At 42.9% G+C, this 19,114-nt stretch overlaps 1 protein-coding gene across 1 annotated transcript in view; it reads right to left on the reverse strand.

Moving 5' to 3' along the window:
- Positions 1–5,492: 5,492 nt before the first annotated feature.
- gatad2b (GATA zinc finger domain containing 2B) overlaps positions 5,493–19,114 on the reverse strand; it is a 62,460-nt gene continuing 48,838 nt past the window's right edge. The window contains exons 7-11 of the mRNA XM_088328282.1: positions 17,853–18,204; positions 17,524–17,726; positions 15,537–15,656; positions 13,203–13,392; positions 5,493–9,457 (exon numbers count right to left, since the gene is read on the reverse strand). Of these exons, the coding sequence (XP_088184408.1) occupies positions 9,321–9,457; positions 13,203–13,392; positions 15,537–15,656; positions 17,524–17,726; positions 17,853–18,204 (1,002 nt within the window). The 3' untranslated portion in view covers positions 5,493–9,320. The remainder of the gene's footprint in view (positions 9,458–13,202; positions 13,393–15,536; positions 15,657–17,523; positions 17,727–17,852; positions 18,205–19,114) is intronic.

A 19,114-nucleotide genomic window follows, 5' to 3' on the forward strand; every position in this document is an offset into this window, starting at 1 on the left:
AAAGGCAGAAAAAAACACTATTTAGTGGTAAAACAAAGTAGCAATCCAGGGATTTTAGTTTGGAAATTTCTCCTCCTATAGAGAGTGGCTCAATTTTGTCAGACAACACACCAGGAGTGTCAAACATGCAGTCTCAGGGCCACATCAGGCCTGCCAAGGGTTTTAACGTGGCCTGCAAGACAACACAAGAGAAAAAAAGGTAGCACTTTTAAATATGTCCACATGATATAGCCGAACCCAGGCGCCACTCACAAAACAGCTGTACCTATATTTATTCTCTCTCTTTTTCCCTTATTGTAAATTAATAATGCATTTGCGACGAGTTGAGTAAAGTATTTTTCTTGCTTCAGAGTTATATCATCTTGTGATCTACTCAAGCCAATCAACTACTTGCCTGTGGAGAAAGGGTGAATTCCTATGTTCGTCTGTTTACAATGGTGTCCCCTACACATACTAAACGTCTCTGTGACTGAACTGCTTGTAATTAAAAGGAGGGGCTGCTGAGGTTTTGGTTAGATGAAGATCAGGACTTGAGCTAATGTCGCTTCTCGTCATGAGTTAAAAGTGGTGTCTCTTGTCTCCTCGTTTTGCCTTTTATTCAGAGATGTAAGGTGATAGACCTAACAATGCCTCTTATCTTTGTCCTTTTCCCTCCTCATTGCCATTTTCTCTCTTTTTCTTGTTTTTCTTTCCCCTGTTATGTCTCCATCTCTTTCTCCATTTCTATCTCTCTCTCTGTGCCCTTTCTCTTTCTTTATCTCTCATTGTTTCTCTTTATTATTTATTCTCTCACTCTCTCCCAATCTTCTGGATTGGACCCCACGAAAGTTTTTTCTATACCCTACATTTTTTCTTGGGGGAAGTCAACAAAAGAAAACCCTGCAGTGACACCACTCCAAGTCAGCATTGGAAGCAAATTGGTTCAACCTTTATTAAACATAGCTTGCAAGATAAATATTACAAAGTTATTTCCTCCAAAATTAGCTTATTTTTTTCTTCAATCAATGCATAAATGTCAATCAACTGGCAGTATTCAAACAACATGACTTTCATGGACTTTTTTTTGAGGACCGGTAAATATCAAGGATGTGCAAAAGGTCAGGATTGATGTCAGCGAACAAAGAATGAAATATTTTAAAAAAGAAAAAAACAAGGCGTCGTTTAGCCTCTGCTTCATGTTTGTGTCCGCAAGCAAGTATTTTAGAGGAAAAAAAAGCATCCTTCACAATAAAAACAAGGAAATGCTCCTGCTGGAAGAACTTAAATTTGTTTTGATTTGGATCCCAATACAAAGAAAACCCCCCAAAAAATAACATGTGGGCAAAAGCCCCTCAAAAACACACAAAAATGGCTTGTAGCTTCCTGGTTTCAGTATTTTTTGGAGGGCAACCAGTGGCTCGTTCTAATCCGATCCGGTTAAGGTTCTTTTGGATCAGCTAAGGTCTGTTGAAGGACATCTGCCGATTGCAGAACGCAAAAAAAAAGCTAACTAGACCAATGGATTGTGTCACGTGTCTCAAACTTGCGGCCAGTGACAATTGCAGCCTTCAGGATAATAATTTAAGGCCCTCAACTTAATATGAATGTAAAAGGGACAGAAAATGTAGACAAAGTTGTATTGTGTCGTGCAACCAAAAAAAAAAAAACGATTGAAAAATAATCCCAACAGAACTGACAAGACATCCCAAAACTAACAAAAAATGACAGAAAAAAACCCCAAAGTGAACTAAAAACTACCCCAATAAACGGACAAGAAAACGACTACCCCCCAGAATAACGACTGAAAAACGACCTACAAAACTGTAAAAAAAAAAATCCCCAAAATTTTTAAAATGATTGAATGAACCACTCCCCAAGTGTGTCTACTCCACCCCCCCCCCCCCCCCCAAAAAAAAAAAAAAACCCGCCTCATTTTTCTACTACTGGTGCCTCACACTCGCTTTGTGTGGCCCTCAGTATATTAGTCTGAGACATCCTACCTAAATAGATTAAAGGGACAGTGAGTACGATATGAGCAATAGCTGTTGCTGGATTCTGTTGTGCCACCGAAAATGAGTGCTGAAAATAACAAAGAAGAAAAAAAAAAAACACAACCGAGGACAGCTAAGGTGCCCACTGACATGCCTGGTATTTGTTTTTTCGGGTACCCAAAGCAGGAAAATGGCCGCCATGACATCAGCGCTCTTTAAGTGAGCCGCAGGTTATACTGATTAGATATTTTTTGACCAATAAGTATTTCAAACAGGCATATTTATGACAATTTTTCTTTACCACTAGTATGAACTGAATATTACACTGTCCCATTAAGTGCATCCCCAGCATATTATGGATCAATTTATTGGTGACTGATTTGTTTTCATTCATCCATTATCTGCACCGCTTTTCTTCAGTAGGGTTATAAGGGTGCTTGGGCCCATCCCACCCATCTTAGGGCAATGGGCAGGGGACACCCTGAACTGGTTGCCAGCCAGTCGCAGGGCACACAGGGACAGACAACTAGCTCGCTCATTCACACCTAGGGACATTTTGCACCGGCCAATTAACCTGACATGCATGTTTTTGGAAAGTGGGAGGAAACCAGAGTGCCCGGAGGAAAACCTCACAGGCACAGGGAGAACATGCAAACTCCACACGGGGAGGTTACGGTAGCTAGACTTGAACCCTGAACCTCTGAATTGTACCCGTACCGCCCCGATTTGTTTACATATTAATTTTTTTGTTTTTTAAAAAAATATATTTTTGTTGTCTTTTAAGAGTAGGCAATTTGAAGAATCATATTTGAATGGAATGTTTTAATAAGAACATTTTTGTGAAAACCTGCTTTGGCCCTAGCTTTAGCACCCCCAGGTAAAAAGGAAAATAAAATATTTTGAAAGCTTGGGCGGTGGTTATGCAGAAATAATTATTTTTTAAAAACTATAAAGCAGGTCGCCAATCTTGTGGGCTCTTTTGAAAAATGTAAATAGCTCTAAAGCGGTAGTGCAAGGGGAGGAGGGAGTGGCTTAGGGCAGGGGTGTCAAACACTTTATAGATTGGGGGCCACATGCTGGAAAAAAACATTCTCACAGGGGCATGACTGGTAAAAGACAGAGGAGAGTCAAAAAGAAATAAAGATAAAGAAAAAGCAATAGAATAAGAAAGAAAGAGTGAAGAGAGAGAACTAAAGAGAGAAAAAACAGGAAAAGAGAGAGACAGAAAGAAATAGAGGATGAGAGAGGCTGAAAGAGGAGACAGAGATTGAGAGAGAAGAGGAAAAAGAGTGACAGAGAGAAAGAAAGAGGATGAGAAAGGTGCAAAGAGAGAGAGGAAAAAGAGAAGGGAAGAAAAAAAAGGAGAAGAGAAAGAAAAACAAAGGGAGAATAAAGGGAGACAGAGAATTAGAAGGAGCCAAAAAGAGAGAAAGAAACACAGCTTCAGTTGTTTTGTGAGTGGCCCTTGGCTTTGGCAACAACAGGTTGACATATTTCAATATGCAGCTCATTTAGTTGTATCGACATTTCGTTCTGTATACACGTGTATACGAATGACAATAAAGTAAATCTGAAATTTATCTCTTGCACTTTTCTCAGGGTTCTTGTGGGCTGCCCTGATTCACATTGCATGTTTGACACCCCTGCTTTAGGGGGACGGAAATTATATATATAAATATATATTTATATATATATATATATATATAAATATATTTATTTAAAAGCCCCCCAAGAGCCAATTCAAAGAAGCAGAGGAGGAAAAAAAATATGAAAATCCCCAACATTTTGCACATTTGTTACACAAGAATACACAGTGAGCACAAAAAACAAATGACAAGCTTCACAATATTCATGGCTTTTTGCTTTGCTTTTTCTACACAATTTACAACCATTGCCTTTTTTTTTTTAATTCCGGGAGGAAAATGCTTATGTACAACCAGTCTTTATTATTTCAAACCTTGCATTTATCGTCTTTCCTCCTTTAGCGGTTTTCTTTTTGTCCCACGACTGCAATAAGAGGAAGTCTGTTGGCAGGAAAAAAAAAAAAAAAAAAAACACCTCTGAAAAGAAAAAGTCGATTGACTGTGTTGAAAGTTTTTTTTTCCTTTTCTTTGTAAGAGTGTAAACTGGAGCCTCCGTCTTTTCTTTTAGGTAGTTTCAGAGTCCGCTCTCCGTTTTGTGTCTCCGAATGCGATTGTTCGAGCATCTTTGTCGTCGTCTGAGCCCTAAAAAATGTCCTAACTTTCTGTGGGAGGACAGACATGAAAATGATGCCATGTAGTGCAGTGCCATGTCCCACCAGCCATCAGCTCTCAACCGCATTGAAAAACACAACGCATCATTTCTCAAGATAATTGACAAAAGATAAATGGAATGCTATGCAAAAGAAAGAATAGACACACATTTCTATCTGCTTCCTTTTAAAGGGACACTGTGTAATATTTGACAGCTGGATGTCGCTGTATCGTGTAGAGCAGGGGTCTCCGACATGGTGCCAACCGAGGACAGCTAAGGTGCCCACTGACATGTTCTGAAAATAGCCAATCAGTGCTGTTCATTTTCTAATAAATGATTTTAATTTTGGTGTATTTAATCCTACTTCTGACCTGGTAATAACATACCAAATAACTCATTTTATTAACACTCCACTTATTGAAACATGAATATTTTGTTTGTTTGTTTGTTTGTACATGATTCAATTGTTTGTTTGTTTGTACATGATTCAAATTGAATCTTTTCTTCCGGCGCCGTCACGAATGGCAGCCACTCCAGCAGCTCCCGTGTTATTTTCGATTGTTCTCGATTGTTCTCAGCTCAGGGATGCTGCTGGAAATGTGAATTTCCCTTCGGGGATGAACAAAGTATCTATCTATCTATCTATCTATCATTTTTCATTTTGGGGTAGTTTTAGCTTGTGTGTTGGCATCTCTTTCAAAAGCCTTTGTGAATGCAGGGTTTGTACACCTGTTCCGTGGCCTAATTCAAGCACTTTCTAACTTTCGAACTCTAACTGCTAACCCTAGCCCCAATCTTGTTTTGGGACCATAAATTTAAAACCATTATTTCAAGCCCAAACCCTAAGTCCTTATTCCATTCCTGCTTCTAAAGCTAACCCTACACAAACCATGTTTCAAGCCATAAGGCTAGCTCTAATCCTATTTTAGAACCCTACATTCAATTTAGAACCCTAATATGGAGCTCAAACCCTACTTCCTAACCCTTAACCTACACCTAATTCTAGCTATAACCTTAGCCCTATTTTAGAACCCTAAATTCAGATTAATACCCTAATAAGGAGTCTAACCCTAGCTACAATCCTATTTTGGAACCATAAAGTAAGGTTGAAACCCTTATTTGAATCACAATGCCTAGTTCAACACTTAACCAAAAAAACATGGCAACGATTTCAAGCATCCACAAGCACCGTACCCACAATTAAAGCACTTTCTAAACCTTAAAAACACAACATAAATTTTCAAGCATTTTCAAGGATTACAAGGACCCACACAAACGAACCCTGTGAATAGTAAATATTAATTTAAAGTAAAAAAAAAAAGACAAAATAAATGTAAATTTTCGTTATTATTGGAATGGGTTCTTCTGTAAGCCATTCCTGCAAACACCTAGCCGAAAAAAACGTAATGGAGAGGGATGAGTGCCGGCAGGCTGTACCTGCCCAAGACACACCACAGGAAGTGGTGCCCTGAAGAACCTGCTGTTTGAGGGATCCTTGAACCATAAAGGATATAGTAAATACATGGTAATAAAACGATGATTTGTAATTTTAGAAATTCATAATGAACTGGGTGTCCATTGTGCTAAACAGTTTTTTTTCTGTCCTTTTTCTGTCCATTATAATGGGTCCCAAGAAAGTTAGTCATAAGGGAAGGAAAAGTACAAAACAGTGATACAATTGATTGAGTCGAAGGAAATTATTGTGACATACAATAATATTGTACTAATGTTTGCAATAGAAGCGTCTCTTTATGGTTCAGAAAAAGGTTAAAATTTGAATCGTATTAAGAAATAATCATTGTTTAGGGGCATATTTTTTTTTTAGTATTTTGGGTACAAACTTGTTTCAGTATGTCACTTTTTTTAAAGCAGTTTCATTGGGTTGCTTGTATGCGGTGTAAGGTTTTGATACTCATTGCTAGTCATTGTGTTTTTACAATAAAAAGAAAAAAAAGTGAAAACATTCTCCTTTCTCTGCATAAATCTACCCAATCCTTTCATTTGATAAACGATTTGGGTCACAGCTTGTCATTATAGGGTGCAATGCTGGGTTCCTCAAGTCAGACCAGTTGAGAACCAATGCTCTAAGTGAGGCTCATATTATTGGAATACATACATGGTAGTTCATGTATTTTTGCTCATTATTTAAATCTAGATTGTTATTTTAATGAATTGAGTTTTTACCATTAGAAGGTGCATATGTAAGTATTATTATTACACATTGTCCCTTTAATTTCCCAAACTGGAGAAGACTTGAAATCACAAAAGATGATTGCTCGAGCTTCAACGCCAAAAAATTATTTGTTGACAACAATGCTTTACAAGTGCTACAATTGAGCTTAGCATAACACGCAACTTTGAGTTGCGAGCTTCACAAAAGAGCGATCTTTTCTCAAGCTTGCTCCATTTTTTAATTTGAAATCCAAGATGGCCGAATGAATTTTCGGCACAAACCAAAATGCGCCGGCTGGAGGACTTAAAATTTAGCTTTCAAAATAAAAGCTTTTCCTTTTTGGCCCTTGTTGCAAAAAGCTTGAAGTCTATGACTTTAAATTCAATAAAAGAAAGAAGAAAAAAAACATAACATTGCAAACATTAAAGTAGTGCTTTGAGGTGGGTTCAATTTGTGGGCGGGGCTCGACTAGCGTCTTATCCAATCGACTGACCCATTTTTTTTGCACGTTTGCACCGATTCCTCAAGTGTGTCTGAAATCATGGGAACTTCACTTTAGACGGCGTCGGCCTCGCCCGCTAATTATCTGGTTAGCGCTCTACCTTCAAAATCCAATAATACTGGTAAACAAACCTGCAGCCGCGCCCCTAAAAACAATGTGCAGCGACTCCCCAGGAGGAGGATCAAGGAGGTATGCCCTCAACCAGACACAAAATTCAGCCATGAGATTCTTTACAAACGGATGGTGGCAAAAATAAAATGTGGGGGGCGGGTAAACACTCCAGGCTAGCGGCGACGCCACATTCTGAGAGCGCTGGCCGATAGGCTGAACGCACGACACGACGTTGCACTTTCTGTAACATTCTTTTCCTCTCTGCGTGCGTAAAAAAACATTTCTTTTTTTTTGTTTCCCAATCGGAAATCTGCAAAGTGCTCCTCTGGACGAGGCAACTTGTGCGCATGCACACTTGATTGATCCCAAAAAACATAAAAGATAAAATCCTCCTTTCCTTTCTCCCCGTTTCAACTATACACATTTTTTTTCTCATTTTTTTCACTTTGTTGATTATTATCGTCTCCCGAAGGCGAAAACCTCTCAGGTCTGCCAACGTTTCCAGAGGAGACGCCGTACGAGGGAAAATTAGAAAAAAAGGGGGGAGGGGACCATACTAGAGGGGGCGTGGTCAAAGATTCTGAAAACATTGCCCTTCAAAGTAAATATGAGGAATTCCAAGTTTCTTGTTTGGAGACTTCAACATTGAAAGACCATCCAACAAAGACTGCTGGCTCTGATCCGTGCATATGCAAAGGGGAGTGGGCGGGGCCAAAGGGAGCAGGGTCATCACATCATTTGCATGCGACATGGCCACCGGCGCCCCCTAATGACGGTTTGTGGGGCTCTCGCCAACGTTTAGCAGGCTCTTGGTCCACGTGCGAAACGGATATGCTAGCATGTTAGCGAGCAGAAGGCCGGCAGTCATCTCAATATTCTGCAACGGCTCTTTGAAGTGAACAACAGGAGCAGGCTCCCTGCCCATTAAGAGCCAGCATCCTCCAAGATAGTGATGTGTTGCTTGCAAACGTAATGGCTCTATGGCTCTCTTCAAGATAGTCATGTGTTGTTCATGGTGATCATGGTTCCATGAGGTGGTTCTTTTATGGAGTGAATGACAAAAGCCGACTCCCCACCAATTAAGAGCCAAATCTCTTCAAGCTAGATGTGTGGGTTTGCAAATCTGATCCCACTCTGACGTGAACAATAGGAACCGGCTCCCCACTAATCATGTTAAGGCTCCCTTTAAGATAATCATGTTCTGTTGGCAAACATGACAGTCTTAAAAATCAGGTATATGATGTGAACGACAGAAGTCTTCTCCCCACTAATAAAGAGCTCTTCAAGATAGTCATGTGGTGTTCGTGAATGTATCGGCTCTATGTACTGGCTCTTTGAACTAAACGACAGGGGCCCACTTCCTTCAAGATAGTCACGTGCTGTTGTTAAACGTAGCCGCTCTATAAATCGGGTATTTTAATTGGACGACAGGAGCCGGCTCCCCAATAATCAGGAGCAGGTTCCATTCAAGATAGTCATTTGGTGTTCGTGAATGTAACAGCTCTATGAACTGGCTCTTTAAACCAAACGACAGGGGGTCTGCTCTCCACCCATCAAGAGACAGTCCCCTTCAAGATAGTGATGTGGTGTTTGCGAACGTAATGGCTTCATTAGCCGGCTTTTCGAGGTTAACAACGGGAGCCAGCTCGCATTGAGATAGTGATCTGTTTTTCATAAATGTTGTGGCGCCATGAGCCCTTCAAGTGGGCGACAGGAGTCGGTTCTCCACGTATCAAGATAGTGAAGTGTCGTTGGCAAACATTACTACCTGATGAGCTGACCATTTGAAGTGAACGACAGGAGCTGGCTCCCTTAAAGAGAGTCAGGTGGTGTTTGTGAACGTAACGGCTTTAGGAACTGGCTCTTCGAAGTAAATGACGGAAGCCGGCTCCCCACCAATCAAGATAGTCATGTGGTTTTTGTGAACTAAACGGCACTATGTACTGGTTCTTTGAAGTAAATGATGGGAGCTGGCTCTCCACCGATCAAGATTCCTTCAAGATAGTCACGTGGCGTTGGCAAACATAGCGGCTCTACAAACTTAATGTTTGAAGTGGAGGACGGGGGCTCCTTGCAAACGTTAAGCAGGCTCTTGGTCCACGTGGAAACGCTTCTGGTAGCATGATAGCGAGCAGAAGGCTGGCTTCCATTTTGATCTTCTAGGATTCGATGAAAAGTCGCAACTTTGGCACCGCTGCCTTCCGTCAAGATGTCCGAGTTGCGATTTGTGGTGATCAGAAGGTAGGCACATGGACAGGCACTGCATGCGATGGCAGGAGGGGGGAAAGAAGGTGGTAGGTCTAAAGGGTGGGGAACATCTGGAGGGGCCTTATTTCTGTCCACTGATGGACTGCGATATTGATCTGGGCGGGATCATGTCCAACAGATATTCTCTCTGCCGGTCCGCCAAACTTGAGCTCTTGTGGGCGCCCACGGCTGCCGGGTTCAGGTATGCGATGTTTAGGCCTGCCGAGGGAGGGCACAGGACACAATTCAGCCACAGACATTGATTGATTGATCGATGGAAATTAGGGCTGCAACTATTAGTCGAGGTTTTTGACTAAAATTAAAAACAGATATAGTGACTCTGAGAGTCGCTTATGGGCAATTGCGTCCGTGTCTCCAGCCTTTACATAAATAGTAGGGTATTTAAATAGCGCTTTTCAAGTCAATAAAGACCTCCCAAAGCACTTTACAGTGTGCTTCACACTTACACCATTCACACACTCACACACCAATAGGGAGTCAGTCATGCAAGGCGCCTACCTGCCGCCTACCAAGGACGGGAATCGAACCTGCGACCTCTTGATCCCAAGATGAGCGCCTCCTGAGCTAATGCCGCCCATACTGAAATCACGGCATTAAATCCAAGTACAGGCATAAAAATGGGTCATGGCTTAAAAAGGTGGGAAGGGTGTGACGGTAATTGCTATATTTGTATATGATGCACTCCACTTTTTGATTAAAAAAATTGTTATTCAATTTTGTCTTTTTCTCGGCTTAAACTAAGCATTGAAAGTGACAAAAGCTGTTAAATACATACGGAAATGATTTCAATCATTTATTGACAACTATGAACAAAATATCGACATACATTTTACGATCTATTTATTTCATGTCCTTCAAAATGAGATTCATCATCAGATACACCAAAGAGTTGTTCCCCTCCTGGTGCTTTTTTACAATTGTTCATATCTTTCAGGGCGACCGACATTCTGTTTTCTCAATTCTCTAACCTTTGTCTCTGGTACCGTGAATAATAATAGTGTGATGAGATAATCAAGTTTTAATTCAAACGCACCACCATAAATACCCAATTCACTGTAGGAAATCTCATCAGACCTCCCTTTTACACCTAAAAACATTTTCTCCTTAAATCTATACAATTCACATAGGTCACCCTTTTTGATTTCAAAACTGTGAATTTCTCCTAAAGGTGTTAGATTTTCATGCCTGTAAGTACATTTCAACATGTGAACTGTGCAACAAAGGGGAAAAAAACTTTGGACCGCAACAGCAACACCAAAAACGCATATAAAACTTCCCCCCTCCCCCACCTAGTCAATTCCAAACACCTATGTATGTCCCTCAACCCCCCCATACACTAAAAACAAAGCCTGTAACAAGGACAACACAAACATGGCCTGAGGGAGCCCTCTCTCAGCTGCAGGACTGTTTTTATCAAACTTGCTGGGAGGTATTTGAACACCATGACCTCCAGAAATTCACTGACACTGTTTTATCCTACATTCGATACTGCACGGATAAAGTCACAGTAAATAAAATAAATCAAGGTCCAACCAAACCAATAACCCTGGATGTCCAGCGAGGTGCGCACCCTCCTCAAACACAGCAACACCGCCTTCAGGTCTGGAGACAAGGCTCTTTACAGTGTGGCCAGGGCTGACCTGAAGAGAGGCATTAAGAAAGCAAAAGCAGCCTACACGAGGAGGATCGAGCACCTTTTTGCTGGAAATGACCCGAGGAGGATGTGGCAGGGTCTTCAACACATCAGAGGCCACAACCTATCAACTGCTGAGGCTGATGCTTCACTAGCTGCGGACCTTAATCAGTTGTTTGCTCGCTTTGAAGCTGGAGGGCCACAAACAGCCACATCACACCCACCAACAACCAGCAGCAACACACTCACATTTCAGAACCATGCAGTTAGGCGTGTGCTGAAAACTATAAACCCCAGGAAGGCAGCTGGCCCGGATGGAGTACCAGGCAGGGTACTCAGGGACTGTTCCGATCCGCTGGCTGGGGTCTTTACCACCATCTTCAACCAGTCCCTGTCACAGGCGACCGTCCCACCCTGCCTCAAAACCTCCACCATCATTCCCATCCCCAAAAAGTCAGCAGTGGAAAGCCTCAACGACTACAGGCCTGTCGCTCTTATGCCTGTGGTCATGAAGTGCTTCGAGAGATTAGTGTCCCAGTACATCAAAAACTCCCTGCCACTCACACTGGACTCCCACCAGTTTGCCTACAGGGCAAACCGCTCCACTGACGACACCATAAACACAGCACTTCACACCGTGCTGAAACACCTGGACCACCGGGGGAGCTCTTTCTGGACTTCAGCTCAGCCTTCAACACCATTATTCCGGAGATCCTGGTGGAGAAAATCTCACACCTAGGACTCTCTTCTTCCATCTGCCACTGGATAATGGACTTCATCTCAAACCGCCCACAGTCCGTGAAACTCGGTAACCATGTTTCACCCACCCTAACACTGAGCACTTACTCCCCCCAAGGTTGTGCACTGAGCCCCCTGCTTTTCACCCTCTACACCTCCGACTGCTCACCGACCCACCTCACATACACAATCATTAAGTTCGCAGACGATACCACCTTGATCGGCCTCATCTCTGAAGGGGACGAGGCGGCGTACAGGGATGAGGTGGAGTCACTGTCAACGTGGTGTTCGAAAAACCACCTCATACTGAACACCACAAAAACAAAAGAACTGATACTGGACTTCAGAAGGAATGGCAGGAATTCAGCACCACTCACTATAAAAGGAGACTGTGTAGAGAGAGTCCACTCTTTCAAATTTCTGGGTGTGCACATCTCCGACGACCTCTCCTGGTCTGCAAACTTCAGAGCGGTGGTAGGGAAGGCCCAGCAGCAACTACATTTCCTGAGAGTGCTCAGGAAAAATCATCTAAAACAGCAGCTGCAGGTGTCCTTTTACGAAGCAACAGTGGAGAGCATTCTAACATACTGCATTACGGTGTGGTATGCTGAGTGCACAGCAGCAGAAAGGAAAACGCTCCAGAGGGTCATCAAAACAGCCCAGAAAATCGTCAGTTGCTCTCTGCCAAGTTTGGAGGACATTGCCTGCTCTCGCTACCAGCAGAAAACATCATCAAGGACTTTTCTCACACCGGCCACCACCTCTTTGACCTGCTGCCTTTCGGCAAGCGCTACAGGTCACACAAAACAAAAACAAACAGACTCAGAGACAGTTTCTTCCCCAGAGCCATTACCACCCTAAACACACACCGCACAAAAAAAAACTCTTGCAAACACACTACCTCATACGAACGTAAAATGGTACTCATGTCTATGTTTCTTGCACAATGTTGACTGCACTATGTTTACTGCTCACCTTGCACAATGTTGACTATTTTTTGCACCATGTTGACTATTTTTGCACCAAATGCATATTGCACAAACCCTTACGATACCAACTGAATGTAACATCCTACATGCCGTAATTTCTTTGTGTAAATATTGTGTAAATTATAACTATAACCATATAATCCTTGTTTTATAACCTCATCTTCTCTGTTCCTTATCTTCTTGGTTTCTTTACCTAACTGTGAATGTGTGAAACTGGAGTGTCATGCCCAATTTCGTTGTCACAATATGTTAACCCAAATTGTAACAATGACAATAAAGGTATATTCTATTCTATTCTATACATGTACTACAACTTCTATTTGAGAGCATTTCTAATGCGGCAAAGTTTGCCAAGCAGACCTTGCGTATCATTGCACAAAACGGAGTCTTACTCACCTCGGTAAGATTCAAGCCAATACGCTTTTGATGACGTGCATCGTACATTTTAAACGCACTTATCCCACTATAGAATAGAGCTTGAGCGTTATGTCAGACTAATCATTGTAATTGTCAGTGAATAATGAACTATAAAAATAGTAATGAGTTGCAGCCCTAATGGACACAAGGCGAGGCAAATGTCTACCGGGGATGTTGTAGATCTGTCGTCGGGCATCGTGTTGCAGGCGACCGGCCCCGGTGCCGCAGTGCTTGGCGCCGCCCATGCCCATCAGGCTGCTGGCCACCGACAGCTGAGAGGCTTGCGCAAAATTAGACAGGACGCCCCGAGCCGAGTTGGACAAACTTCTCTGCATGGACGCTTGAGGTTGAGGCGTCTTAAAAGGGGTGACAAAACAGCGGTGGACTTCTGATTAGTCAGCTGGCATTCACAGCTACCACTACAGGTCAAGCCTATATATGGCTCTTTTCATGAGTACATATAGCTCAGGGATGAAATAGAACTTGTGAAATTGTTTAATATATTGCATATGCCGAGCTGATAGTCACATATGCAAAGCCCAGATAATCCAGAGTACAAAGAGTTCGATCCAGTATATATAGAACGCAATTTTAACTATTTTTTTCAAGGTGTTTCACCATCAGACCCCGTTGGGGTAGTAAATTGCTGAAAAATCCCCTATATGGAAGCTCATCAAACAATCTATGTTAATTATTGAGACGCTTTATGATGAAAAGTTGAAGAGCAAACGTTAACCCAAAACAAAGGTTTTACCCAGGAGCTCTTGCAAAGCACCTTGAGCAATTTGATTGAGTGAGCGGTAGGAATGGGCCGCGCACATTCTTTCTCCTTTGCCCAGCGGCGTCTGCACTTAAGATAAACACATAGGTATCCTCTTTTGCAGCATTTTGTGACATTTTTACAAAAGCACTTTGTTGCACCTTGTTTTGAAACCATTGTTTAGGACGAATTGACAGTCAAAATGAGCCTCAACATATTAAGTAAATGCGAGAGACACATTTTAAGAGGTATATCAATAATCATCTGGGACACAGAGTTTGACATTAATATTATTTTACAGATTTTACCAAATTGTGGAACGTCACACAGTAAAAAAAATGTTTTGAAGAATCAGCTTTTGTCTGACACGCAAGGTTTGGCGGTTTTGTTGATTTTTGTCTCGAAATATATAATCATTTTGGACACATGGCTCTCTGATGTAACAATCTTTTCTGAGGAAAACATTAATGGAGAATAAGAGTAAGTACCACTCTTTAATCAAACTTTTTTTCAACGTTTTATTATGGTTACTAGGAAAAGCATAACATGTCCACCCCGTTACGCTGATTTATAGTAGGAACCAATATCATTTTGTAATTTGATGACATGGTGAATAAACACGTTGAAAATCTGTCACAGTAATCAGCGTATACTAGCATCTTTTTCATCACATTAGTAGTAATGTCTAACTTAAGCAAAAATAGGCCCTGTGTTACTGTCCCCCTGTTACTGCTATGTACTGTAAAAGTGAACACATTTGGCCTATTTAATGAGTGAAGTAATTGGTAAAAAAGAATGCTGCAGAATTATGTCCTGAGCTCGACCAATACTTTTCTCTTATTCGATAGTCCATTCTTTCAGATGAACTGTTGAAAACATTAGATATTTTTTGAGTGAAAGTTACCATGCTGAAACGGCAATAAATAGTTAGATTGACCCTTATTCTTATTGGTAATATATGGATTAAAGCTGAAAAAAAAAAGAATCCAAAGAGCTGTTCAGAAGTTTGTTGAATCGAGCCGGAATCCCCGTCACTAGCTTCGAATGAGTCACGTTAGCTTTCAGGTGGGGACTTATACGGGCCCGAACAAGTTGAAAGTGGGCGAAAACCAGAGCAGTGTTTTCGTTTGCCGAAAAGCGGGCGAGAGTAGTTTGAACCGGCTCAAACTGCCTTCAGCCGCGTAACAGTCACGTAACGACGAAGGAACAGGATGGGACCAGCCAGCGCCGCCTCAGAGCCGGTTCTGCGTGTTCTTAATAACGATTTCAAGAGGGAACTTGTGAAAGACAAGAGTCACCACACAGTACTCCAAAGGCCTGAAAACCAGTCTCGGCACGGATAAAAAGAGTATCGGTGTGTTGTTTACACACCTTTTTTCATTGCCAAATTGAAGCACTTTCAGGGCCAATTTTTAAAATTGTCCAGTTCTTTCAAAGGACAAAATCCAGAGCCGAAAAGAATGTTTTTTTTTGTTGATTCACGTCTCAAGTGAAGTCACTATCCTGCTGCTAGCATATACTTTGTGCTATTTTGCATTGATTTACAATATTTTTGTGTCGATGGGCTGCTATTAAACTGACATGAATTCTGACATTCTGCCTCAACAGTGCATGCGCAGCTTGGCTACGTCTCACTTGTTTACAAACACTTCCCCCAAAATTCAGGCATTTTCCTGACCTTGAAAACTCACCATTAAAATTCAAGCATTGTTAAGGATTTCAAGCACCCGTACTGTGTACCTGACGCAAAGCGTGATGTCGGATGAGGGAGTCAGTCTTGGAGGCGTTGGGGCCACTGGGGCCCGAGCTGGGGGCCGAACTGGGCGAGAGCGCCGCCTGCTGGAGCCTCTGCTCGATCTCCTGAGAAAAAAAAAATATCGGAAGATTTAGTTAACAAGTGAACGCCATCTAGTGGACAAGCTTGTAAAAAAAGAAGTAACACCCGCAATAGTGTGATCAGGATTAAGTTCAGGGGTGGGCAAACAGCACATGAAAGGAGAACGAAAATCAAAGAGAAAAAGAGAGGAAAAGAGAGAAAGAGAATAAAGAAAGAGAAGAGATAAAAGAGGGACAGAAAAAAATAGAAAGAGAGTGAAAAAGAGACAAATAGAGTTAGAAATAGGTAGTAATAGAGAAAAAGAAAAACAGAAAGCGAAAGAAAGAAAAAGACAAAGCAAAGAAAATAGAAGAAAGAAAAAGAAAAGGGAAAAAAGTGAAGAACAGAGAAAGAAAAAAGAGAGAAAGACAGAGACAGCGAAAGAAAGAGAGGCAAGCAGCGAGAGAAAAAAAGAAAGAAAAAAAGAGAGAAAGAGAGAGAGAATAACTTCAGCTTATTTTTCTCTCCCGCTTCTCTTACTGTTGTCCCACCGGACGGATTAAAGTACCGTATTTTCCGCACTATAAGGCGCACCTAAAATCTTTTTTTTTTTTTTAAGCTGACTATGCGCCTTATAATCCGGTGCGCCTTATATATGGATCAATAGTTCTCTCCTGCCAGGCTAATGGCCAGAAACTTCCACCCATGGTTAATTTCAAGAGTAAAACTTTGCCAAAAGAAAACTTTCCAGCCGGCATAGTCATCAAAGCTAACTTGAAGGGATGGATGGATGAAGAAAAGATGAGTGAATGGTTGAGAGAAATTTATGTGAAGAGACCGGGTGGCTTTTTTCACACAGCTCCGTCCCTATTGATCTACGACTCCATGCGCTCACATATCACCGATAATGTCAAAAAACAAGTGAAGCACACTAATTCAGTGCTTGCCGTCATTCCGGGTGGATTGACAAAAGAACTCCAGCCGCTAGATGTTGGTGTCAACAGAGCATTCGAAGCCAGACTGCGTACTGCGTGGGAGTAGTGGATGATAGAAGGCTAACACACGTTCACCAAGACGGGGAGACAGCGCCAGACGACATACGCCACCAGCTGTCAGTGGCTCGTAAATGCCTGGGCTGATATATCAGTCTCAACTGTGGTCCGAACTTTCAGGAAGACGGGAATTGTCCCCGGACTGCCAGACAACAACAGCGACACTGACTCGATTAATGACGACCTTGATGAGACGGAGCCGGACGTGTTGGATTACGAGTGTCACTATATTGCGATTGCGCTACCGTTTAATTTACCATAGCAGTATCAGACGTTTTTTTGCGTGTTGACTAAATGGAGGAAAAGTAAAATGTTATGCCTTGCTGTTGTTCAAAGATGTTAAAGATGTGTCACGAAAATGCTTTACCTCAGAGAAAATAATAAAACAGCTGTTTATTCATTTTGGGAGTGAATGGAGTTGTGGAAAGCTTGTTTGTTATCTATTAATAAAGTTTGACTGACCTATCTGACTGTTTTGTTGACATTCCCTTTAGCGCGGCACCATCTAATGGTTACATAACGTAACTACAGCCTCTACTCTAGCGCCTTATAATGCGGTGCGCTTCATGTATGGAAAACGTTTTAAAATATGTCATTCATTGAAGGTGCGCCTTATAACACGGTGCGCTGTATAGTGCGGAAAATACGGTACTTGGTGGGCCTGAACTAGCCCTCAAGCTGCATATGTACCTTAAAGGGACAGTGAATAATATTTGACCACTAGAAATCACTGTATTGTGTAATGCAACTGAAAAACATGTGCTATAAAGAACAAGGGAGAATACAAAATGTGGGTGGTCGGTCGGATGGGCATGTACTCGGATGAGTGTGTACTCGGGTGGGCGTGTCCTGGGCTCACCTGTTCCTGCTGGAGGGCCTTAACAAAGGCGTTCTTCAGCCTATTGGTGTGCTCGGCCTTGAGCGCCTTCTTCTGATTGGACATCATGCACTGCTCGCACAGGATTCGCCCGCCCTTCTCCTGCTTCCAGTGGGGAGTGAAGTCGGTCCGGCACTGGGCGCAGAAGAAAGGCTCCATGCGTGACAGGGAGCCCCTCAATTTCCCTGGGGGAGGGGGGAGGAATGGGGGGGGGGGGGGGGGGGGGTTTGGGGCAGGTTTTTTTTTTTAGGCAGGATAACATAAAATGAGATTGTGCGCAGGCAATTTGGTCTGGCACCCCCGAAACTCACCCTGGCTGTCCAGGACGCTCTGCACCACCTCTTCAAGTCCCACCATGTAAATGAACTCGCTGTTGGCGGCGGAGGGCAGGAAGTGGAGGAGTGGGGCGGGGGGCTTGGGCGGTGGGATCTCCAGCAGGGTCTTCTCCAGCTGCTTCCTGAGGGCCAACTTCGCAGCCGCCTGGCTGCTGGCCTGCTCGGCTGCAGAGGCCCCACCCGAGCCCGAAATTGTCGAGGGTCCCGAGGGACTGACAGCAGAGCCCCCGCCCAGGGCGCCCCCGCCTGCCGACGCCTGCATGTGGGCAAGGTTCATGTACATCGCGCCTGAGCCCGAACGCTGCGACGATGCCACCTGCTGGCCGGCCTTAGGAAGTCAAGTATACAGTGTTAACCAAGTTTTCCCTTCTCAAGCAGTCTGGTTTAAATGTGAAATTATGAATGCTTTTTGTTTTGTTCCGCCAGGAAAGGCTCAAGCTCTAGTTTTATTCCCCTATACTTGAACCTAGCACAAGGGTTGGCAAACAATGGGCCGGTACACCAGCCAGGCTTTTTTAATCCGGCCCACTTCAAAGAAATATAAGGATAATATATAACTCCAATAATAAAATATTGTTGTTTTGATGCTAGTGTCCCCTTGTGTGAGTCAAGTGAGTGAAAATAGCTCTAAAAAAACAGGGCCTTTAAAGAAAAAAAGAGGGCCTTTAAAAATGGTGATCAGCAGGAGCTAAAATGAGTACAGAGGGAGCTCAGAGTCCAGCTCCGGGAAGGAGCAGTACAGGAGGAAGAGAAAAAGCTGCAGAACAACAGCATAAAGGAGAAGTGGGAAGAGATGAAAACCATTACTGGCTGCAGCACCAAGCAGGGTGTGGCTGTGGACGTAGATGTGGGGAGAGTCAACCAGTTAAACAACTTTTTCAACAGGTTTGACCACCCCAAATCATCCTCACCCCAGAGTACTGCAGCTGTCCCTCCCCCTCTGGACCCTAGCACAGGGGACATCCCCCCACTCAAGATAACTGCAGCCCAGGTGTATGGAGAGATGAGGAGGCTGCAAACCAGCAAGGCAGCTGGTCCAGATGGAGTATCCCCCCAAATGCTGGAGGCCTGTGCGTTGGAGCTGGGAGACCCTCTACAGCGCATCTTCAACCTGAGTCTTGAACAGGGGAGGGTCCCTCAGATGTGGAAAACATCCTGCATCATCCCAGTCCCAAAGAAATCAAGACCTGAGGAACTCAACGACTTCAGGCCGGTCGCACTGACATCACATGTGATGA

Source organism: Urocampus carinirostris, chromosome 2 (assembly GCF_059441175.1).
Source record: "Urocampus carinirostris isolate Australia breed hairy pipefish chromosome 2, RoL_Ucar_1.0, whole genome shotgun sequence".
NCBI classification, from domain to species: Eukaryota; Metazoa; Chordata; class Actinopteri; order Syngnathiformes; family Syngnathidae; genus Urocampus; species Urocampus carinirostris.